This window comes from Rutidosis leptorrhynchoides, chromosome 2 (genome assembly GCF_046630445.1).
Source record: "Rutidosis leptorrhynchoides isolate AG116_Rl617_1_P2 chromosome 2, CSIRO_AGI_Rlap_v1, whole genome shotgun sequence".
NCBI classification, from domain to species: domain Eukaryota; kingdom Viridiplantae; phylum Streptophyta; class Magnoliopsida; order Asterales; family Asteraceae; genus Rutidosis; species Rutidosis leptorrhynchoides.
Genome location: NC_092334.1, coordinates 7,791,920 through 7,816,887, shown reverse-complemented (window position 1 = coordinate 7,816,887; position 24,968 = coordinate 7,791,920). Strand labels below are relative to the sequence as shown.

The following is a 24,968-nucleotide window of genomic DNA, read 5'->3' as shown; positions in this document are numbered from 1 at the left end:
GTAAGTCATATTCTGTTCAAAATAGTGGCATTCAATCTTCATCGCATAACCCAGGTAAATCAAATAGAATACCTTCGGTCCCAACTAAAGTCAAAAACAACAAATCTTCTTTGAGTAATTCGTCTTCGGCTAGTGTTGGCATGGAAGAATTTAAAGCGAAAATGGGGTTACGTTGGGATGAAAAATCCCAATGAGTCTGTACTCCTTTTATTCTCGTTACCATTGTTAAGTTATGAAGATTCTCTCAGTAAATGTAAGAGGTTTCGGTAGCTGTAACAAAAAAGAAAAGAAGATCGGTTGGTTTAGAAAACTTAGGATGGGTGAGAAACCTGATATTGTGTTAATTCAAGAGTCAAAATGTGGAGAAGTAAAAGATAATTGGATCGACTGTATTTGGGGGGCGTCAAATGTTAACTATGTTCAAAAGCTGAAAGTAGGAAAGTCAGGTGGTCTACTTATCCTTTGGGATCCAAATGTTTTCCAGGTAAATGAAGCTATTGAGAAAAGATATTTTTTGGCAATCAAAGGCAAATGGTTTGGCAAGGAAAAAGAGTCGGTGATAATCAATGTCTATGGTCCTCACAAGGAACCGCAAAAGAAAATCTTTTGGGAAGAATTATTCGGTGTTCTTAATTTTCAAGGCGTTGATTGGGTGGTAGGGGGAGATTTCAATGAAGTTCGTTTTGAATTCGAAAGGCACAACAGTATCTTCAAACCGAGAAGGGCTGAACTTTTTAATAATTTTATCGATAACTCTAAGTTGGTCGAAATCCCTTTAAGTGGCAAGAGATTTACCAGGATTAGTGACGACGGCCGAAAGATGAGCAAACTCGGCCGTTTTCTTGTTTCGGATGATTTTCTTATCTCATGGGGGGATGTTTCATCTATTGTTCTAGATAGGTACACATCGGACCATTGTCCTATTTTACTCCGTGATAATAATACGGATTTTGGTCCTAAACCGTTCAAAATTTTCAATGTTTGGCTCGAATCTCCGGAGGTGGAAAGTATTATCATTTCCTCATGGAATGATTCTGTTTCAAGTACTAGAGGGGATTGTGTTTTCCGTGATAAGCTCAAAAAAGTCAAAGGTGCTCTTCGTGAATGGAGCAAAGCTAGATATGGTTTGATCGACAATGATATTCAGAACTGGAAAAATTTAGCTTGCGAACTAGAGAGAAAAGCTGATTTAGGTTTGCTTGAAGAACATGAACGGGATTCTTGGATCGAAGCTAGATGCAAATGGTTACAAAAAGAATCCGAGAAAGCCGACATGCTACAACAAAAAGCTCGCGCTAAATGGATAGTCGAGGGAGATGAGAATTCAGCGTTCTTTCACTCCTCCATTAAAAGAAATCTCAATCATAGCAATATTAGAGGATTCAACATTGACGGAGTATGGTGTGAGAAGCCAGAGGCAATTAAACAGGAGGTGTTTTCGTATTATAGCGAATTGTTTAAGCAGGATAACTCCATCAGACCCGATTATGCTTCGCTGTCTTCTTCTATTTCTTTTAAGTCAATTAATTCGGAGGATGTCGAGCTGTTAGAAAGTCGTTTTAGTGAAGAGGAAATTTGGAAGGCCATCAGTAGCTGTGAATCGAATAAATCGCCAGGTCCGGATGGTTTCAATATGGGTTTTACAAAAAGTTCTTTTGGCTAATTAAAGGTGAACTCAAAAAGGCCATTGATTTTTTTTTGGGAAGAGGAATGTATCTCAAAAGGTTGTAACGCTTCGTTCATCTCCTTATTACCGAAAAAAAATGACCCGATTAACCTTGGTGACTATCGCCCTATAAGTCTTATTGGAAGTTACTATAAGATAATTTCGAAGATGTTAGCAAATAGACTTCAAAAAGTGATTGAAAAAATAATTGGGAAAGAACAAAGTGCGTTCATTAAAGGACGTTTTATCCTCGATAGTGTTCTTGTAGCCAATGAAGTTATCAATGAAAGGAAAGAGCTCAAGAAACAGAGTTTGATATTCAAAGCCGATTTTCAAAAGGCATTTGATAGCATTCGTTGGGATTTCCTTCTTCATATAATGGAAAAAATGGGGTTTGGCCGAAAATGGGTGGCCTGGATGAAAACCTGCTTCGAATCGATTTCTATATCCGTTTTGGTAAATGGCTCTCCCACAAAGGAGTTCTCAATCGAAAAGGGTGTGCGTCAAGGTGACCCCTTGTCACCATATTTGTTCATAATAGCGGCCGAGGGGCTGAATTTATTGACGAAATGTGCAATCGAGAATAATCTTTATAAAGGGTTAGAGGTAGGAAAAGAGAAAGTAGTAATCTCGCTTCTGCAATATGCCGATGATACTTTGTTTTTTTGTGAATGGAGTAAACGAAACGCAAGTAACTTATTCAAGCTTCTAAGATGTTTTGAAGTTTTTTCGGGCCTAAAAGTTAATTTTTCAAAAAGCTGTATCTATGGTATTGGGGTTCAAAAAGAGAATGTTGAGCATATGGCTAATTTTTTGGGTTGTCGAATCGGTGAACTTCCGTTTTCTTATATTGGTCTCCCCATTGGACGGTCGATGAAAAAACTAATTGATTAGGAACCTTTCATAGAAAAGTTTCGATCTAGATTAATGGAGTGGAAAGCAAGATCTATGTCGTTTGGTGGTCGTCTAACCTTAATCAAATCGGTGCTTCATAGTCTCCCGCTCTACACTTTCTCCTTATTCCGTGCTCCATCGTGCGTCATCAACTTGCTCGAAGGTATGCGTCGTAAATTTTTTTGGGGCAGGTCGGGTGAAAATTCTAAAATTTCATGGGTGAAATGGGAAAAAATTGTGGCGTCTTACTCGGGTGGGGGTTTAAATATTGGGACATTAAAATCAAAAAATTTGTCATTATTAGGGAAATGGTGGTGGAGATTCAGGGTGGAAAAAGATGCCTTTTGGGTTCGTATTATAAAAAGTTTATATGGCCGGGATGGGGGTTTGGGCCTTTCCCTACATGTTACCAAATGTGCTCGCTCTGTTTGGGGTGGTATTGTTAATGCAGGCAGGCTTATTGATGATATTTCCGTGCCTTTTGATCATATACATAGCATTGTATATGTATATTTTATTGGCTAAAGGCCAAAGTGAACTGCGCGAATTATAAGGCAAAGCTATGCAATATTCGCTGAAAATAAGCACAGCGGTCATGTTTTCGCATTGATATAAAGACTGCGATTTAATCCGTTGAGTTTCCGCGGATAGTTAAGGCACTCGCGGATCGCGGATATCTCGAAACCTATAAATAGAGAGCTTGGCCTCTCATTTAGAGGTTGTTGATTCTCTGCCATTTGCCTAAGCCTTTGTAGATTTCACTTGTGACTTTGCCCAAGGACTTCTTACATTGAGTTAAGGTGAATCATGCTAATCGATAACGAAGACCGGGTCGGGGTGGTTGATCACTTGATAGTTAAAGTGAAAAACGATCATCGGGGCCCAAAACAAATAACAACACCCCAATCCTCCTCATTGAATTCGATCCTAGATCCAATTCCGTGAGGAAGACGGATCTAGGCTCGATCAATTGGCGCCATCCGTGGGACATGTTTTACGAATTAAACTGAAAATTTTTGTTTTACGCTGTTAAACAATTAATTAGGCGGTTTAATTTCAATCGTGTTTTTGTTGCGATGATTCGCAGGTGCGTGTTTTCAAATTGGCAGTAAATAATGAATAACATTGGCGATAATAGTGATAACATGGCCACTATGCAAATGAATGTCCAAAAAAGAGGAAAGAAGCGAAAATCTGCCAAAATGTATCATAATTGGCAATTAGCGCCAATTAGCTTTCCAACAATGCAGAGCGACGATTTTTCTGAAATGCCGATAATAGTATCGTGTAAAATTAATATCACAGTGATGAAAGTTCATGTTGATAATGGTAGTAGCGTTGATATTATTTACGAACAATGTTTTGCTCAGTTGCCAGAGGATATTAAAGCAAATCTGCAAACGACTGCGGTTTCGCTAACCGGTTTTGCAGGGGAATTTTCGCTACCAATCGGTGTCTTGTCGCTAAACATCGAGCTAGCCGATGTAAATAATAATGCTTTAGCGCGACAAGCACGGCTATATTTCTATGTTATACGAGCTTCTTCTCGCTATAACATGTTGCTAGGAAGGACCGCTATAAGCAAATTTGGAATTGTACCGTCTACAATTCATGGCATGATTAAATTTCCAACATATAAAGGAATCGCCGCAATATGTTCAGCGAGCATAGTGCCTATTTGCGCGGCTGTCAATATAAAAACCGTAGGTCAGAAACCTGAGGATACTGCGGATGAGGAGGATAGCATGGAAATAGTTAATCCTGCATATCCAGAACAGAAAATCAAAGTAGGTCGCAATTTTAGTGCGGATACTCGAAAGCAAATTGTGCAATTACTTGATGAATATATGGATGTTTTTGCCTGGTGCGAAAACGATATGACCGGTGTTCCGCGTCACATTGCGGAACACAAGCTAAATGTAAATCCAGCTATAAAACCAGTAGTGCAAAAGCGAAGGGGTATGGCCCCAGATCGCGTCAAATGGTTGTGCGAAGAAGTCACAAAATTAGTCCGAGCTGGAATTTTGCGCGAAGTACAATATCAGTCATGGATCGCGAATCCAGTATTGGTGAAAAAACCAGATAATTCCTGGCGAATGTGTATTGACTACAAAGATCTGAATAAAGCGTGCACCAAAGATAATTATCCGCTGCCAGAAATAGATTTAAAGGTGGAATCTTTGCATGCATTTCCATATAAATGTTTTCTGGATGCGGCAAGAGGTTATCATCAAATCCCTATGGCGCAAGAGGACGCAGATAAAACCGCGTTTCATACAGGCAAAGGCATATATTGGTATATAATGATGCCTTTTGGACTAATCAATGCGGGTGCGACATATCAGCGCTTGATTGATACCGCGTTTGATAAGCAAATAGGGCGTAATCTTGAGGCCTATGTCGATGATTTAGTCATCAAAAGTACAACGCAAGAGCGAATCGTTGAAGATATGCGCGAAACATTTAATAAACTGCGTGAGATAAACATGAAGCTCAATCCGCTGAAATGCAGTTTCAGCAAAACTGAAGGAAAGTTTTTAGGATATCTTATTACGGAACAAGGTATTCAAGCTAATCCAAAAAAGATTGCGGCTATCGAAAATATGACCGCGCCAAAGACGGTTAAGGAAGTGCAATGTTTAATAGGCAAATTGGCCGCCCTAACGCGTTTTTTGTCTAAAGCTGCTGAGCGACAATTGCCATTTTTCAAAACTTTAAAAGGTTGCTTGAAGCAGAAGAATTTTGTTTGGACCGCTGAAGCAGATTCTGCGTTTCAAGAGATGAAAAACCTGTTGAAAACTTTGCCTACACTAACAGCGCCAATTCATGGCGAAATTCTCTATCTATATATTTCAGTAGCAAATGAAGCGTTTGGCTCAGTCTTGATAGCGGAAAGAAACAAAATACAAAAGCCAGTGTATTTTGTTAGCAAAGCTCTTACGGGAAGCGAAATAAACTATGCACCGATCGAAAAGTTTGTATATGCGCTTATTTTAACAACGCGAAGGCTACGTAGATATTTTCAGGGGCATCTAGTGCATGTGCTAACCAATCTGCCAATCAGGCAAGTCTTAACAAAACCGGAGATTTCCGGTAGACTCGCATTATGGGCAGTGGAGTTGGGTGCCTATCAAATATCCTACTTTCCGCGAAGTGCGGGAAAATGTCAAGTTATGGCAGATTATCTCGCAGAGCTGTCTGGAGAGTTGGAAGTAATTAATGAGCGAACCGCGCTAAAACCAGCAGTTAATGAAACTTGGGAGTTATATACTGATGGTGCTTCTTGTGCGGAAGGTGCAGGTGCGGGTTTAGTTTTGGTAAGTTCTAACGGCGAAGAGCACACTTACGCACTGCGGTTTAATTTTGATGTGACAAACAATGAGGCAGAATATGAAGCATTGCTTGCAGGCTTAAATATCGCGCAAAAAATGAATATTGTTAAGTTGCATGCATTTACAGATTCGCAACTAGTAGCGAATCATTTTAGCGGATCTTTTGAAGCGCATGATCCTTCTATGCAGAAGTACTTGCAACTGCTAAAAGAAACTACTGCGCGGTTCGAATACTTTGAACTCGCGCAAGTGCCTAGAAGTCAAAACAAAAAGGCAGATGCTTTGAGCAAATTAGCCGCTCTAACATTTTCGCATTTTCAAAAACAAGTATGGGTTGAGGAATTGCCAAGTAAATCAATTGATAGTGATTTAATGGTAGCATCTGTTACAGAGGCGCAGCCAAATTGGATGGAACCAATCCTGCAATATATTCGCAATGATATTTTGCCAGAGGATAGTCGCGAAGCTCGTTTAGTGCGAGAGCGAACGCCGATGTATCTCATACAAGATGATGTCTTATATCGCAAATCGTACTGCGGACCGATGATGCGGTGTGTTGGACCAATTGAGGCGGAAATGCTTGTTGAAGAAGTGCATAATGGTACTTGTGCGCTACATTCAGGATACAAGACTATTGCTGCGAAAATTATGCGGATGGGATACTTTTGACCGTCCCTATACCGCGATGTGGCAAAAATTGTTAAACGCTGTAAAAGTTGCCAAAGGCATGCTCCGCAGAATCGAATGCCGCGGCATGATATGATCCCTGTTAATTCGCCATGGCCGTTTAGTAAATGGGCCATTGACATTGTGGGGCCATTTCCTGCAGGACCTGGCAATGTTAAATTCCTAATCGTTGCAATTGATTATTTTACTAAATGGGTTGAAGCGAAAGCGGTTCGCACAATCACTGGTGTGCAGGTGCGAAATTTTGTGTGGGAATACATTGTGTGCAGATTTGGTATTCCGCGAGAATTGGTTAGCGATAATGGCGCACAAATAGCGAAAGATCCATTTAAGACGTGGTGCACTGACTTAAACATAATACAAAAGTTCACGTCAGTAGCGCACCCGCAAGCTAATGGTTTATGCGAGGTAACAAATCGCGATATTGTAAGCGGAATAAAAAAGAGGTTGTGCGAAAGGCGAACTGGTTGGGTAGATGAATTACCCAATGTCTTATGGGCACATCGTACAACTTTCAAAAAGAGTACAGGTGAAACACCATTTAGCCTGGTTTATGGCTCTGAGGCAGTAATCCCCGCTGAAATTTTAGTACCAACGCATCGAATCGCTAACTTTGATGAAGAAGCAAATGATGCTGCGTTGTGCGAAAATCTCAATTTTATAGAAGAGCGGAGATTAATAGCTGCTATCAGAGAAGCAAATAATAAACAGCAAATTGCTAAGTATTATAATAAAAGAGTGCGAGCTTTATCATTCGCCATAGGTGAATGGGTGTTGCGTAATAATGAGGCAAGCAGAGCAGAAAAGCTAGGCAAATTGGGTCCTAATTGGGAAGGCCCTTATCAAATTGTGGCAATTAATGCGACAGGCTCATATAAGCTCGCGAACGTGGAAGGGCAAACTTTGCCTAATGCATGGCATGCTGTCCTTTTAAAGCGATATTATGCATAGTTTGGAGGAATTTAACAATTGTATATGTAAAAAATCGCGAAAATTATATTCAATACACATGGCTGAAATACTTATTAAGTGTCCTTGTTTTTAATTTTTTGCAAGTCTTGATCACGCTTGTTAAAATTTTAAGAATACTCACTTATAAAAGTATGCGAAAGTTCTAATGCGAATAAATATGATATGTTTTGCAGTTAATTTCATATTTTTATATTCCGCATTGTTTATATAGCAAAGTGATGAAATTGCCCACTTTTGCACGCGAATTATTGCGAAAGGAATATTATCTCCTAAATATTTGATCTTGCCAATATTTAGATGCTTCGCAATGCCGATTACATACCTAAGGATCGTTTCGGCGGACTTAGAAGATTCATAACGTATAAGCATATACGCATACAGATTGTTTCGCAAAAGTACGCATTTATTATGTGCACAATAATATATGTTGGAAATTGCAAAGGACAAGTTTGTGTTATGAATATTGACAATGAAAGCGCTATAAAAATAGAAGTACTTGCAAAAATATGAAAAAGCAAAATTTTATTAATAAAATCGCAGAAGCAGCTGCGTGCTGATTATACAAAGTGAGTATTAATCATGGGTTAAGTCAAGCTTGATGATGTCATCTGCAGTGGCATCTTCTTGCTCACTTATCGCGGTTATCTTGGGGAGGGGAATTTCGGCTATGCCCTGTTGAGCGACCGCATATGCTGACTTCGCATCTTCCAGTGAGCAAAGGCGATCAGCTAATGCAGCTGGTAGTGGGTCTGGCAGTGGGCAGCGAATAGCAATCTCGTCCATAAATTCAACCCTCTCGCGTAGCCTTAATGCGGAGGCAAATGTTGAAAAATTTACAGAAACAGGCTTGGAATTAAGGATCTTTCTAGCCAGTTCAGGGAGATGTTGGCAGACCTTGGTGAACTCAAGTTCCGCAGAGGTTTTAGCAGCAAGAGCGTTGTCTCGCTCTGTCGTTAGCTTCGTCACATTCTCTGACAGTGTTTTAATAGTGTCCTGCAGTTGCTTTTCTTTCTCATTCGCATCAGTAACCTGTTGTTTCAAGTCATCAACGGTGGTTTTTGCTGCGGTTAACTCATAGGAGAGATCAATACAGCGTTTTTCGCTGTTTTCAGCTTTGATCTTTTCCGCATTATACTTTAGTTGTTCAGCTTCAAGAACATTGAAAAATTGTTCTTGACGGCATATAACATCATATGCTGAATTAAAGCACATGTAGAAATTTTGAACAAAACTATTATGCGCGTCCAGCGCAGAGAGTTTAGAGAACTCGCGGCGAAGCTCGCCGGGGATTGCTAACTTCATCTGTTGGCGCTGATCCAGAGCAGCGGCAGCTGAAGCGTAAGTATATCCTGCTAAACCATCAATTCGCACTCCATAAGAGTCAGGTGGAGTGCGGAACAATTCGGTGATTTGATCAAAAGTGTTCGGACTTGCAAAGATAGGATCACCAGAAAAATCGCCTGCAAAATAACGTCGTTGGTTAGTCGGCAAAATAAAAATAATATATATTTTACATGTTCAATGGCAAATTCACAATATACCAGTTTGCTGTTCCCCTTCGTGTTCCTGTATAAATGGATCGTCGTGAGGAACGGTTTCCTGTTGTTTATGTTTTTTGCTTTGCGAAGATGGCGGTGTTTGTAACGGTCGCTTGGCAGTACTCGGCTTTGAATAAGGAGATTTAGAGGTTAAATCAACGATTGGAATGGGCTGCTTTTCTTTCGATGATGATGATTTAGCCTCCGGGCTCGTTAATAGTTTAGTGATCAGAGTTTTTGGATCAGCTTTCCTATCTAACTCATTAATCTTCATTGCAAATTAAAAGAGAGCTGCAAAAAATGATTAAAATGATAACGATTGATTGATGAATTGGGTAATTCTTTGATATTTTGGAAAAATGAGTAGTGAATTTGTGATTTCAGATCACAATATATATAGGCGACGGAGTTAATTGTGATAATAATCTATTGAGATAATTCAAACGGTAACATTGACTGTTATAACGGTAACTAGGTTAATGCGAAATTCCTCAAGGTGAATATTGACTGCGATAACTGCGAATTTTTAGAGTTTATCATGATACATTTGTTTCGCAATATGTATCATAATAAACTGGGGGGACTTGATCATATACATAGCATTGTATATGTATATTTTATTGGCTAAAGGCCAAAGGCTGAACTGCGCGAATTATAAGGCAAAACTATGCAATATTCGCTGAAAATAAGCACAGCGGTCATGTTTTCGCATTGATATAAAGACTGCGGTTTAATCCGCTGAGTTTCCGCGGATAGTTAAGGCACTCGCGGATCGCGGATATCTCGAAACCTATAAATAGAGAGCTTGGCCTCTCATTTAGAGGTTGTTGATTCTCTGCCATTTGCCTAAGCCTTTGTAGATTTCACTTGTGACTTTGCCCAAGGACTTCTTACATTGAGTTAAGGTGAATCATGCTAATCGATAACGAAGACCGGGTCGGGGTGGTTGATCACTTGATAGTTAAAGTGAAAAACGATCATCAGGGCCCAAAACAAACAACAACACCCCAATCCTCCTCATTGCACTCGATCCTAGATCCAATTCCGTGAGGAAGACGGATCTAGGCTCGATCACCTTTCACTGACTCCTTTTTACGAGCTATTGGTTACGGTGATGATGTAGTTTTTTGGAAGGATCCTTGGTTCGAAGGTATTGCTCTCAAAGATCGTTTCCCTAGGTTGTTCCATTTTGAAACTGATCAGGAAGTTCTAGTCAAGGATCGCATAGTCAAACATGGTGATTCATGGGTGTTCGTATGGTCTTGGCATCGGCCTGTTAGAGGCCGAACACTTTCTGATCTTCAAGCGTTGGAAAGCCTGTTATGTAACTTCAAGTTTCATGTTGGCGATATTGACACTTGGAAATGGAGATTACAAAGTAGTGGTAATTTCTCTACCAAAGTTCTTTCAAATCTTATTGATGAAAAACAACTTGGTGGATCGGGTTCTACACATCTTAGTACACTCCTCAACTATTTGATCCCAAAAAAGGTGGAAATTTTCATATGGCGGCTAAGATATAAACGTCTCCCGGTAAAAGTAGAGTTAGATAAACGTGGGTTAGATCTCGGCTCTATTCGTTGTTCGTTATGTGATGTTGATTTAGAATCGGTTGACCATATCTTTCTTCATTGTCCGGTGGCAAGAGATATTTGGGGTCGTATTTTTCGTTGGAATAATATTAGTAACGTAAACTTCCAAAACATTGAAGACATATGTCGGGAGAATGATAGCTCGAGTGTATCCTCAAAGATTTGGCAAGGTGTAAAATGGGCGGGTTGTTACTTTATTTGGCAAAATAGAAATAATAACATTTTCAAGGGAATAAAAGGTGTTGGCCCAAATATCCTTAATGAACTACAAGTCAAAACCTTTGAATGGATCTCGAAACGCTCAAGAAGATCTCATGTGGATTGGAATAGGTGGCTTCTAAACCCAAAGGCAATTGATGATCAGGGCTAATATCGCATGTCATGTATTGTTTGAGTCGATTGCATTATCTCTTTGTCATAGGTCGTGTTTTGCATATAGCTTCATGTTAGCTCTTTTCTAGTTTTAAGCTTCTGTTCTTGATTCTGTATTGGCATGTTCCCAATTGCCTTCTTGTGCCCTTCTTAATTTTATTAATAAAACTGTCTGCTTTTCCAAAAAAAAAAAAAATAGCTATAAAGGTTATCTATAGACAAATCTACAAAACAATTACATTATTCTCCGTATTTTCAAAAGTATCTTGATCTTGATTGATCTTGACTGTGGGAAACAAGTTCCTTTTCATTTTAGGAATTTCACACAGTATTATTTTTCTTAAATCTCTATTTTTAATTAGCCGTGGGGAAAACGCAAAAACAAAATTCAATGAACCTTCCAGACACCACCAATTCCAAATGCATTTCATTTCCTAAAAAAAGAACCTTCCAGACTCTCAATCACTATATATACAATGACCTCTTAATCTCAATTCATCATTACAAGTATATCAAAATCACCAATTATTCAATCTGTCAATCATCTCAGTTTCATAAAATCAACGATGCCAACAAGACCAATCGGATCATTCACCCAAGATTGGGAACCAGTTACCCTTCAAAAATCAAAACCAAAATCTCAAGTCCTACGTGACCAAAAATCCGTAACACAAGCTTTACGATCAGGTGCACAGGTCCAAACCATCAAAAAATACGATGGCGGTTCGAATAAAAAACCACCCGCCACAGCCGTGTACGCTAGAAAACTGGATGAAGCGGCCGAACCCGGTTCGTTTGATAAAGTGGGATTAGAGGTGAGACAATTGATTCAAAAGGCAAGGTTAGGGAAGAAAATGAGTCAAGCTGAATTGGGAAAATTGGTTAATGAAAGGACGCAAGTTGTTCAAGAGTATGAGAATGGGAAAGCGGTTCCGAATCAAGCGGTTTTAGCCAAAATGGAACGAGTTCTTGGTGTTAAACTAAGAGGGAAAATTCATAAGTGAATTGGTGATTGTTATCTGGAAAAATAACTTGTATTTGGGTCGTTTGTGATGTAAATTTTAGATTATTAAAAATATAAAAATTAACTTGTTTAAAAAGATACGGAGTATGTATTTTTACTTTCTTGTAAGAATGAAAATAAATAAATAATAAAAATAAAGAATAATGATAATAATAAAATAATTTTTATATCTTTTTGTTAAAGATGCTCTTCTTAATATGATTATGAAACTAGGTATGTGGTCTCTTGTCAAAATTGACAATTACCGAATTTGTCGTTCGCTCTTCGTACCAGAGATACGCCACACAGTAGGTGCATACACAGCTGTAATTACGAATGTTCTTAAGCAAAAAAAACACCTACGCAATAAACATCATCAAAGAAAAGGAATGTTTAAAATAAGAGCAATTTGAAGTTCGATTACCCAAACTTGTATAGCTTTAAATGGCTATTGTCTTGTAAATGAATTTTTTTTTTTAATTTCCGCTGTAAACAAAAATTGGAGCAAAATGGATTGGTGCAAACTTTCAATGTAAAAAAATTAGTAAATGTCATATGCATACAAACACAACAACCCATAATAACAAAAACTAAAAATAAGAGTTCTATTTATAACCACAGCGATCGCGGAGCACCCTCGCGATCGCGAGGTTTTTTTTACCTATGTTTCATAGTGGCAGGATCAATGGGGAAGTAATCAAGCGGGAGGAAGCAATTTTTTTTTTTCCTTTTTTTTTGGAATTTTTTTTTCGGCATCAAGATCACATGAAAATATGAACATTTAGAAAAGACACTTCATGATGAATGTCATCATTTAGGCGGAAAAACGATCGACAAAAATAACATTCAAGATAATATTGTTCGTGAATAATGTGAACGTTTTTTTTCAAGATAATATTCCTTAAACCCAAAACACCAAACCCTAAACTCTAAACCGTTCGTGTTAAAAACTCAATATAAATCTTAAATCTAAACCCTAAACTCTAAATTTCTAAACCCTAATATCTAAACACTATAAACCATAATATCTAAACCCTAATATTTAAAACCTCAACATACGCTCGAAAAACACAATAATTGTTATATATTACTTCTTCGAGCGTTTTTCCGCCAAAATAAAAATATTTATCACAAAGTGTCTTTATTAAATGTTCATATTTTTATCCAATCTATAATGTTCGTGAACAAAGTTTTTTCAAAAAACGAAAAAAAAAAGTTGCTTCCCCCCGCTTCCCCCCGAATGGTTACTTCCCTCTTGATCCTACCATATATATATATATATATATATATATATATATATATATATATATATATATATATATATATATATATATATATATATATATATATATATATATATATATATATATTACTCTTAAAAGATGAAATGATACATGTTTAATGTATCATGAGCAATATTCTGAACATCTTTTCATTTAACTTAAAGAAGGGAAAGATATATTTTTTGAAGCGAAAAAACAAGATATATATTGAAATAAAAGGAGTTCCATCAGGAGAAACCTTAGAGAGCACATTACATCAAACTATCAAAGTACAATAATTCAAAAGGCTTAAGTGAATACAAAAAAACCCTCAACAAAAGACATGGCTCAACTAAATGTGTGATATCAGTAGATTCGGACTAGAAAACCAAACATTAGATTGGTGCGAATAGCATAACTTAGCCGCGATAGCCCACATGAATACTTTAATTTTCACTTCACGAACAATGGAGGTCCAACAAGAGAATTCGCCTCTAAAGATGATATTATTGCGAGCAATTCACAAAGCCCAAATTGTAGCTGGCCCGATTAACCTCCAAAATTTAGAATCACCAATTCCCATACCGTTGTGCAAATATTGCGAGAATTGTGTCACGACCCGGAAAATTTCGACTAATTTTAAATCAAACTCTCGATACGATTGAATATTTTTGACACGATAAGAAAAGTCTGTTAGGTTAAGTCTAAAAAAAAATTGAACTGTTTTCATATATGCAATTACCCTTCGACCATTTTCGACGATTCACGAATAATTAATTGTAAATAATTATGTGTATATGAATATATGTGAATATATATATATATATATATATATATATATATATATATATATATATATATATATATATATATATATATATATATATATATATATATATATATATATATATATATATATATATATTATAACATGAAAACTTTGAATACATTATTTAGAAATAATCATTTTATTTTTTTAACGAAGTTAATAACGAATTTACATATATTAACATTTGTAGGATAATATGTGTAATATATATATATATATATATATATATATATATATATATATATATATATATATATATATATATATATAGAAATTTATTATAATACATTCCATATAAATAGTTATGTGGTAATATTATTTTGTTATATTAAAAATTATTATTATTAAGTATTAGCAATATTATTATTGTTTTATTTTTATCATTATCATTATTAATAAAATTATTATTTCTATAAAAATTATTAAAATTATTATTAATTGTTATTAAAATATAACTTACTATCACTAATATTATTATTAATGTTATTATTATCTCTATTATTATCATTATTTTGATATTGTTATTACTATTATTTCTATTATTATTATTATTATTATTATTATTATTATTATTATTATTATTATTATTATTATTATTATTATTATTATTATTATTATTATTATTATTATTATTATTATTATTATTATTATTATTATTACTAATACTACTACTAAATTATTAACAATAGTTTATTTATAATTTACTAGTAATACAGATATACTCAAATAAAACAAAATTGATAGATACATAAATCAGATAATCGAATTCTGTTTTCAATCACTATCTGCTTTAATTTTTTTTATCTTCTTCTTCTTGGTTTAGATTCCTGTCTGTAATTTGTTACACGTCCACTTCACAAATAATTTGGGATCAATTATAACTGTTACCTCAAGTCTTCAATCCCTCTGATGTTAAAGCAGAGGTGTATATGAAATAGTTATAATTTTACTACGAAATACTATTAAATTACACAAATTTTATTTATTTATTTATGGAATAAACCTAAACCTTGCTACAACACTTATAGGCAGTGTACCTAATCGTAGAGTAGTGTAGTTTTTAGTAAGTCCGGTTCGTTCCACAGGGAGCTAGCTGAGTTTAACGCTATATTTTTAAAACTATATTTGTAAATATAAATATATATATATATATATATATATATATATATATATATATATATATATATATATATATATATATATATATATATATATATATATATATATATATATATATATATATATATATATATATAAGTAGTATTATTATTATAAAAGGGGGGTTTTTACCGTTTAATGACCGGTTTGTCGATTTTAAAACTTTAGTCGCAGTTAAAATCTAATGTAAAATATTAAAAATAAATATAACTTAATTTAAAGTGTAAAGTAAATGACAATAATTAAAGTGCGATAAATAAAATGACAATAAATAAAATTGCGATAATTAAAAAGTACGATAATTAAAAGTGCAATTAAATATAACTAGTGGAGGACCCGCGAATTCGCGGGGCTATGTGAGTGTTCATAAAGAAATAATGTTTATGGTAAGGCAGGATCTGTAAGTTTTGAACATGTGTTGACTTGTTAGAATCATTAAATGTTAATAAGTATTTGTTAGGTTTATAGTAAATCAACTGAATAACAGTGCTACATGATTTATAATGTGTAGATTTTTTTGTCAATAAAACAATTTAGTAGTTATAAGGCCAATATTTATAAGGCTAAGACTTTATAAAAAGAGACATTATAAATTTATGTAGTTATGTTTGACATAATAATTGTTGTTGGGAGTCAAAAATGTCGTCAATAAGTTTTTAGGATAACCCAACCCATTCAATTTGCAAACTTGAGTTCATACCATATTAGTTGTGCATAAAAAGAACAAACATGCATCAAAAATGAGGCCAGGATCCAAAGCGGTTTGGGATTAACATGACCACTGCCATAATCAAATGGTGTGGCCGTAACAAACGTTATTGTCTCAAAACCTGAATATTGTTGGCCTGTGATCAGTTTTCCACCTCTACCGAGTGTTTAAACAATGTGAATTTTAATAATACAACCTCAAATCGTTTTCTTCAAGACAATACATGTATATGTTTATTTGCTGAAAGAAAAACTTCAAGTTGGGTCTCTTACACCCAATGCCCGAATTCCTTGTCCATACCATTTTTTACTATACCAACTTATTTACATCGAGATACTGAATTTAACTGTTAACTAAATGCCCGAAGACCTTTAACACCTTTTGTACTGCTCGGAGACCTTTAACACATTTTGTACTGTGCCACTGCTTTTGCGTTGACCACCATCTCTACAACATTCAGATCACTAAAAATCCTGCCATTTTTCTTCCTACAGACATAAATTCAGTCAACAGAAGTCATAACTTATTATGCAAAAAGACTGGACCCGTATAAGATACAAATCAAAGCAAATTAAGTAGTTGTCCTGAATTGTAGACATATTTCTTAAATCAAGGAAATTATCGGATAAGCTATACTTCAGTAAAACAAAAAAAAATACGAAGCACATAATAACCAAATAAGCAAGCTATACTTCACAAAAATTAGAGTATCGAACATCTTATCAAACACCTGGCATGATTAACTAATGCATGCTACCAAGTTCCTATGTAGAGCAAACCCGCATTCAATTGATCCAAATTCAGGTGTTCTCATCTCCCACAATTCGACCTCTTAGAACTCGAATTCTGTTAGAAGTTGAAAGACACCTATAATATTCAACATCAGTTTCCGTTACGTTAACTGGTTTTTCTTTTTGAAGGAAAATTTTGACATCGAATGCTGCTAACAAAAAGAAATCTATTTTTACCTTATGGAGTATCATGATACCAAAGTCATTGACCATAAGTGTATTAGACCAACTTCACTTATAAATAACTTACCAATTTGCTACAATATTTTACACTTAACCCAATTCGCCAACCCGCCTAAGTTGCAATCATCAATTCTCTCATTTTATGGAAGTCCCAACTTGACTTATGAATATTTTTTAAAGAAAAATGATATTGTCTGATACTAAGTAAATAGCCATCTATTCTAGAATCTGCTAAAAAGCTTACATTTTTAGATTAATTTGGTGCATGGAACTGGAAAAGAACACACATGGTCTGATACTCTGATTCCCAATCAACTCAAGATTGTAACATATTTTAATTACCCACATTAAGCAACTGTAGGCGGTAACGTTAAAAAAGGGGGATAAAGTTAGAAAGTTTGGGCTTTTGATGAATAGATGTTGAAATATTTTCAGGATGGAAATAACCCAGATGAAAGGTAAATCGCAAATGATAATAACAAATGAAAGATCACTCACCGGAAAATATGTTAATTAGCAGCGAAGGGGTTTTTGGTCCGGTGTTGCCCTGCTATTATCCGATTCGATTCCAAAACTATCTATAAAACAATTTCTATCTGTATATATACACACACAAAGAAGATGAATCAAGTGTGATTGATCAGTCAGCTAACCGCCCGTAATCAATTGATGTGAATTGAACGGATTTAAACCCTAATCAAGATTAACTTTAACATATTTGAGTAACAACATCAGTTCAAACATACCTTAATTTGTGACCTTACGATTCATAACGTAAGTTCAAACATACCTTAAACTGTGTATTGCCTTTATCGACCCGTGCCTCTTTGTAACTGTGGCGGCTAGTGGACTCTTTTTCATTAAAAATTCTGTATTTCCTGTGGCTTTTATGGTTGTATAAGCGCTTTTTGGTGCACAAGATTCGGGTTTTTGACCTCTAAAGGTTTTTGTTGGTGAAATCACCTTACTTTGTTCACATTTGTCGCATTTTCAGAATGCGGGAGCCTCTTCCATAAGTACCTGCATACAGTAACTGAAAAAAGTCAACATATTATGAAAACATAAAGAAAGTTTGAAGTTTCAAAAGTGTATGGTTAATTAATAAAGGTCAAGCTGGATACATCATGAAAGACTATAAATTCTAAGATGACTTTTATCAAATGATCAAAGCTGGTAAAAGTAGATGCATGATTGAAGTTTCAAAAGTGATCACGTAAATTAATTAAAGAAAGCCTAAAAAATTTCTGATAAAAGTAATTTATCAGTTTGTAAGCATCTATAAACCATTCAGGTTACTTTCAAGTTCAACCCATTCGACCAGTTCCAATGAGAATTTACCCATTTGCAACTAGTAAATATAACAGAATTAACTAATTTCATAAATGGGTTGAAATAGCCACTCTGCCAAATACCCTTGTTATAAGATTCTGTGTTTATAACATATCTTTTATTGTCCAAATGGGTAAAACGGGCTAAAAGTCACCTAATGTATTATCGTGCAAGAATTATACTACCTATTATATCGTTTTAGTTAAAGATTTAGATTATTATGCAATAGTTAGGTTCTAGTAAATATAACCAACTCATTATTTATTTAGAAAAACTCAAAAAAATGTGTAGATCAACTTTTGACCCATTTGACCGAACTAAAAATGTTTTTTTCAACCCAAATCCATATCATTTTTGTTCGATATTATGTTATAAGATAGTTAGCAACATAAATTACCATATAACAATCCAAAGCACTTTGTACAAGTTGTGAGACCTCCACAAATACCTCTTGTTGTAATGATTCAGGCAAGAACACCTTATCAAACACGAAATAATGCTTTTGCCCTTTTTAAAAGCAAAAAAGAAAAAAAAATGTTACAGATAAGAGTACTAAACCTGGTCAAGAAAGTCGACTATGCCCAAAAGGATATATTTTTATAGTACCTTGTCGCATTAGTTCAACGCGTAGGCCAAGATTTTAGATTGATGTCGGATAAGTAGCAACCTTTGTTTCAGTGTCAACGGCATCATCAACCAATAAAGGTCGAACCCTGCAAAAAAATCTTATATTCCCTTTCAATACCTGTACCAAAACAGAAGCTCGTTATAGTGACAATACGTTGAAACATTAATTATATGGAAACTGACGTACCATGTCTCAATATTAAATAACATCATTATGTATAATCTTTTAACAATACCCAACTGAATAAAAGATAATTAAACTAATTAGGTAACTACAATGGAATTTACAAATAAGCTACAATTAACAAATGTGAATGAAAGAACACTAATTTGTATGACAAATTCAAACAACAAACTTATCCACAATCGACCCATTCATACGCAAGTAGGTTAAAAATGTAACTACTTAAAAAGTGTTGGAAAGTAAAACAAAATAATAACAAAAACATTAAAATAATAATGAAATTGACATTATTTTAATTATTTGCAAACCTGGGAGAATATTCTGTTAAAAATCCTGTAAGTGAATGTAGTGCTCATAAGAAAAGAATTTGCATGAAAATAATAGTTGTACAACCATTTTAATTTATTTTATAGAAAGAATAATTATAATTATATGAAACTATTTTAGAACTTTGTTTATATCTTCATTTTCATCATAATGAAGCATTGAAGAAGCTTAATTCCCACACTTGAGCTCTTATAGAGTAAGACAGCCGTTACTCGTTGTATTCACGTAGTATAATATTCTGTCAGCTGACCATCACAATAGAAATGTAAAAAAATGATTAATGAACTCCTAAAATACTATAAATAATAAAGTAACACATAAATAGGTAAAAGGATTTTATTGTATCTCTCTTGAAACTCGGGCATGCTCTGTAAGAATTCTAACCCGGGATAAGTTGTTGAAAGTTTGTGAAGCCTCAGTTTGAATCCTTCATGTGGAAAAGGTGAAAACAAATTATGTAAATGAGTTTAGATTACTCCTCAAACTTATAACCTATATAAAATGTAACTTGTAACTTGAAAAAACTAATTACAATATGTATGCTTTATATGAACATGCTAGTTCAAGACAGCATAATTCAAAAAAACCACACAGACACAATACGCACATATGAGTCATAATTAAAATCAAATCATGAATCAATTAAACAAAAATACAACATCCATAAAAGTCATTTATATGTATATACCAGAAAAATGCTCAAGCTACCTTCAGTCAATTCAAATGCTCCATCTTGACTTTCAGTTGTATGGTATGGTAAAGTCAAAAAAACAATTCTTTTGATTAACTCCCATATATAGTAATCAAAATTGATCCAACAAATTCTATCCTAAGTTGGATCAGATATCTTACTCATCCACCATGCGAAATCTCCACCGACCCATATAGCTTTCATCTAGCAATTCACACATTGTTGCTGACCCATACCCAATTGACACAATAAAATCAATACACACTTGAAGATTATATAAGTGTTTTTAAGATACAACTGCACACATCATATTCTATAATCTGACCAAAATTAACAAAGAGAAGTTGGACTGGGCGCATTCATCCAATCTGGCATTTCATTACCACAACAACATTGGACACTTTTAGCATGATACACCAAATTCAAAGCATGCTGTCAGCAATCATTGGAAATATCAGAATACAACTCTTGATCCTCAAATACCAAAATTTATGATCACCTTCCATATTCTTAAGTATGCAGAAACATTAACCTCAGAAAAACCATCTTCATGATCGAAAATAGGAAAAAACCCAAAAATTAACTAAAATGGATTGTAACATAATAACTTCATAAAACAATAATGCAGAAAAATTTAACTTAATGTTGATCCATGGCCTTGCAAGTAGTACCAGTAGAAAATACATAATTAACCATAACCACTGGTTATGATTGATGTAAGGCATGGGTGAGTAAGAGTGTATGAATTAGAGTGAATATATATGGCTGAAAAATGATACCTTTGTAGTTCATAACCCAACTAGAGATAATGGCCGGAACAACTGGTTTGAGCAATGATTAGTATCCTTCGATGTCAAAATTCATTGCCTGCTCATTCCATAGTCAGTGGAACAATGTACCACTGCACGGAGTTGATATATTGTGGTTGTTGCTGGTTAGTCCCTGATCATTGTTATAAAAGCCTAAGAAACATTTAAATTTTTTAGAACTCACCTTAGATTTGCAAGGTTACTGTACGTTTTCAGGTGTCTGATGTTGTGACTTTACCAGCATAATCCTGCTCGTTTTTCATCGCATCAGCTGCCTTCTTTCCACAATTCCCAGGCACATCCTTCACTAAATTAATCGTTTCTAACAAAACAACATCATATCAGCAAGACCTGACACGTACTTCCACCAATCAACAAATATACCATAACCCTAACACTTAATTTCAGAATCATCACATAAATCGAGAAAAAAGCCTAATCAGTAACAACAACACTCTTAGTAAAAGGCTCTGGGGCAGAAACAGGTAACACATACCGCCAATCACAAATTACACAAACTAAATATCAACGGCTAAATTACGTACCCTAAACATCGAAATCGTATACCTCTTAATTGTATAACTCTTCAAATCGTAACAACCAAATACTAACTACGAAAAATTCCTGCCAAATACTAAACTAAAAATATACATAACACCTAATTATATAACTTAAGAGCTTTAAACAGAAAAAACCACATTCGAACACTACATCGTACAAACCCATATATTAACAAATAAATAATATAACTAACCCTTTGATTTTGCAATCCCTAATTGCGGTCAAATCACTTTATATATAATATATATCTGATAAAACCTAATTTTAATTTTTTTGCCTCTCTCTTCGTGGTGTCTTGTTGATGTATGTAAACTTCAAGTCGAATCAAATACGATATGCACGATGAAGAACCCTAATCAACATTAGACGTAATTGTTACTGTTGATACATGTAAACTTCAAATCGAATTAAATATGATAAACATGATAAAGAACCCTAATTTCATCAATTTCTACACAATTCCAGTTTGGAACCATATACACATACATACATTAAAACCTGTGCATATATACAGCTATATATGTAACCAATTACCTTTATTAGAAGCTTTAGAGAATACTAAATCACTAGAAGCATTCATAAAAGAAGCCAAATCCAACCATTTACCAGCAATTATACTTTCCTGAGCAATCATAAAACAATGTTAACTCCAATTGTTAGGGCTGTTACCTCAGGACCGGCTTTTGCCCAGGACATATCAGCGGTGAAACGAACGACGATGGGTATGCGGAATCAGGCCATTACTTACAGGAAAGATCCTTTGAAGTAGCCAAGGAACCTTAAACTAATGTTGTTGAACATAGAGCCGATAAAAAAATGTAGTGCATTATTATATTTAGGACAATTACAAATGATAAATGATAACAACTTTGACCCGTTTACCTAAAAATCAGTCAGTTTTTAAATTATACGGAGTATTTTTTTACAATAGCTTCTTCTATTGATAACAACTCTTAGCTGATTATTCCAACTATTTTTTTTACAATAGCTAATCCTATTTTTTTTACTCACCGCATCAAACCGGTTGTATATGTTTCTTACCAATTCCAATTTTTTTTTGTTTTTTGTTAGGTGTTAACAACACACAGTAGCAGTAGCACAACAAAATGATCAAGTATATTACAACATAAATCCTAAAGTCATAATACAGCAAGAAAGTGAACAGCCATTACCTTAACAAAAAAAATAAAACAAAGCTGCAGATACTAAGTTGAAACAGAAACCTGAAATAAACATATAAAAAGTTGATTTAAACAATGTGATAATGACTAATTGTAATGTGAAGAACAAAACAACAGAGATACCAATGGCGGGCGGTGACTAATTGCGTAAATATGTTTCGAAATCGTAAATTCAGGTAGGAAGACTAATTAATTAAGAAGAAGCATCAAATTAATTGTCAGTTAAAGAACCCATACCATAGACTGATTGGAAAAACATAGATATCAATGGCGGCAATGAATTTAACAGCGACATCACAAAGAATTTTGATTAGAATTTTGAATTGGAATTTCGATTTCAGAAAATTGCATTTGTAACCTCCTGAATCGTAACTGTCGCCTGTAAACAAAGAAACCGCAAATAATGAAACCTCTTAATTTTTAGAACGCTTAGCCATAAACTTCTAAAACATCTTCGTGTTTCATATGAATTATAAATAAAAAAAATTATAAAAAATTATCAACAATATGATCGTACCGTTGATTTTCTAATCTCTGATTCGTGAATTAAACGATGAGATTGAATCGAACACTTGGACCTTGATTCGTATGAAACTCATACGCGATTCGGTTGAATCTATATGTATTCCGATTGAGGGCTTGGGTTTCATTGAGAGAATGGAAAATGATTTTTGAATCGCAACCCTAATTGAATGCAGGAGTGTAGCGTAAGAAGGAAGAATGATGAAGAATGGAGCGTGTAAATGCAAATGAGGTTTCTTTGCTTGAACCCTAAAACAGATGCCCAACCCCGCTTGTTTAATTTTGATGAGGGCATTTTAGTCTGATTAGATGCTAAGGAAGGGTCTAATCACGTGATTAAGTGTATTATCCTTATTGTATGGTCAAGATTGATGGAGATCAACAAATTGGATGGCTAGAATTTATTTTTAAAGGGATTTGTCACTCAATTGTGTGTTTACTTTAATATATAGAGAGATGACAGTAAATAAAAGTGCGATGAAATATGAAATAAAGGAATTATGCATATTTAAACTTCCGTAATCATGATGTTCGACGTATTGATTTTAGTTTATTACCATGGGTTAATTATCCTTTGTCCTAGATTATTCAATATGTCCATCTGGTTTTTGTCCATAACTATCCATCAGTCATAAATATAAAGTGCGAGTATCCTCGTCAAATTATCCTTATATCCGAAGTTAAATATTCCAACTAATTGGGGACTTAAACTATAATTACACCAATTTTCCTTGTATATAATTCACCCCTGTTTTAATAAGTCCATTGACTATTAATCCATTCCCGTGTCCTGTTAAATGAACGATTATTAGTACTTATAAATATCCCGCCCATCGTGTCCGATCGAGTGTATATGGTTATTTATAGGTACATCCAATTGTAAATCTTTATATTAAATTAACGAACTATCATTCAATTAAACAAATATAAAGCCCATTAATAGCCCATAGTCTAATTTTCACAAGTGTCGTTCTTTTGTCCAAACCCCAATTATGGTACAAAGCCCAATTACCCAATCTTAATATTTTAGCCCAACATCATGATTACTTCAATTTAAATAAGCATAATAATAACTTAGCTACGAGACATTAATTTAAAAAGGTTGAACATAACTTACAATGATTAATAATAGCGTAGCGTTACACGGACAGAATTTCGATTTACACCCTTACAACATTCGCTAACATACCCTTATTATTAAAATTAAAATTAAAATTAAAATTAAAATTAAAATTAAAGTTAATATATATATATATATATATATATATATATATATATATATATATATATATATATATATATATATATATATATATATATATTACGTAGAGAGTGAGAGATAGATTAGAAAAGATGTGTGATATTCGGCCGAAAAAATGCGAAATTTATAGATGTGGCCAGAAATTTGGGGCCATGCGATCGCATGGATTTCCTTTGCATTTTCCATGCGATCGTATGGAGTCTAGGGACAGCTCACATAACTTTGTTTTCTTGTTTGCCGACGGTTTTAATATATAATATAATATATATATAATTTTAAGAATTAATTATATATTATATTATATTCATGTGCATAGTTGACTTGTAATTTTTAGTCCGTTGCATCGAGCGTTGAGAGTTGACTCTGGTCCCGGTTCCGGATTTTCGAACGTCCTTGCGTACAATTTAATATCTTGTATTTTGCGTTTTGCGGCTTGTACTCTTATCATTTTTGGACGTTTCTCATCAATAAATTGAACCACTTGGATT

The 24,968-nt window shown here is 34.4% G+C and overlaps 2 protein-coding genes and 1 long non-coding RNA gene across 3 annotated transcripts; 2 read left to right on the top strand and 1 right to left on the bottom strand.

Moving 5' to 3' along the window:
- Positions 1–9,448: 9,448 nt before the first annotated feature.
- LOC139887577 (uncharacterized) lies at positions 9,449–11,051 on the top strand. The gene is made up of 2 exons (XM_071870652.1): positions 9,449–9,452; positions 10,213–11,051. Exons 1-2 carry the CDS (start codon positions 9,449–9,451, stop codon positions 11,049–11,051), a joined length of 843 nt encoding a protein of 280 aa, XP_071726753.1.
- Positions 11,052–11,567: 516 nt separating this feature from the next.
- On the top strand, positions 11,568–12,151 carry LOC139890522 (multiprotein-bridging factor 1c). Its single transcript, XM_071873394.1, has one exon. The coding sequence runs from the start codon at positions 11,620–11,622 to the stop codon at positions 12,055–12,057; it is 438 nt and encodes a 145-aa protein (XP_071729495.1). The 5' UTR covers positions 11,568–11,619; the 3' UTR covers positions 12,058–12,151.
- An 8,236-nt stretch (positions 12,152–20,387) lies between these two features.
- Positions 20,388–21,277, bottom strand: LOC139890521 (uncharacterized). The gene is made up of 3 exons (XR_011773355.1): positions 21,140–21,277; positions 20,926–21,047; positions 20,388–20,692 (listed from the first exon to the last, which is right to left on the bottom strand). It is a non-coding gene; the product is annotated as an uncharacterized lncRNA (long non-coding RNA).
- Positions 21,278–24,968: the final 3,691 nt, after the last annotated feature.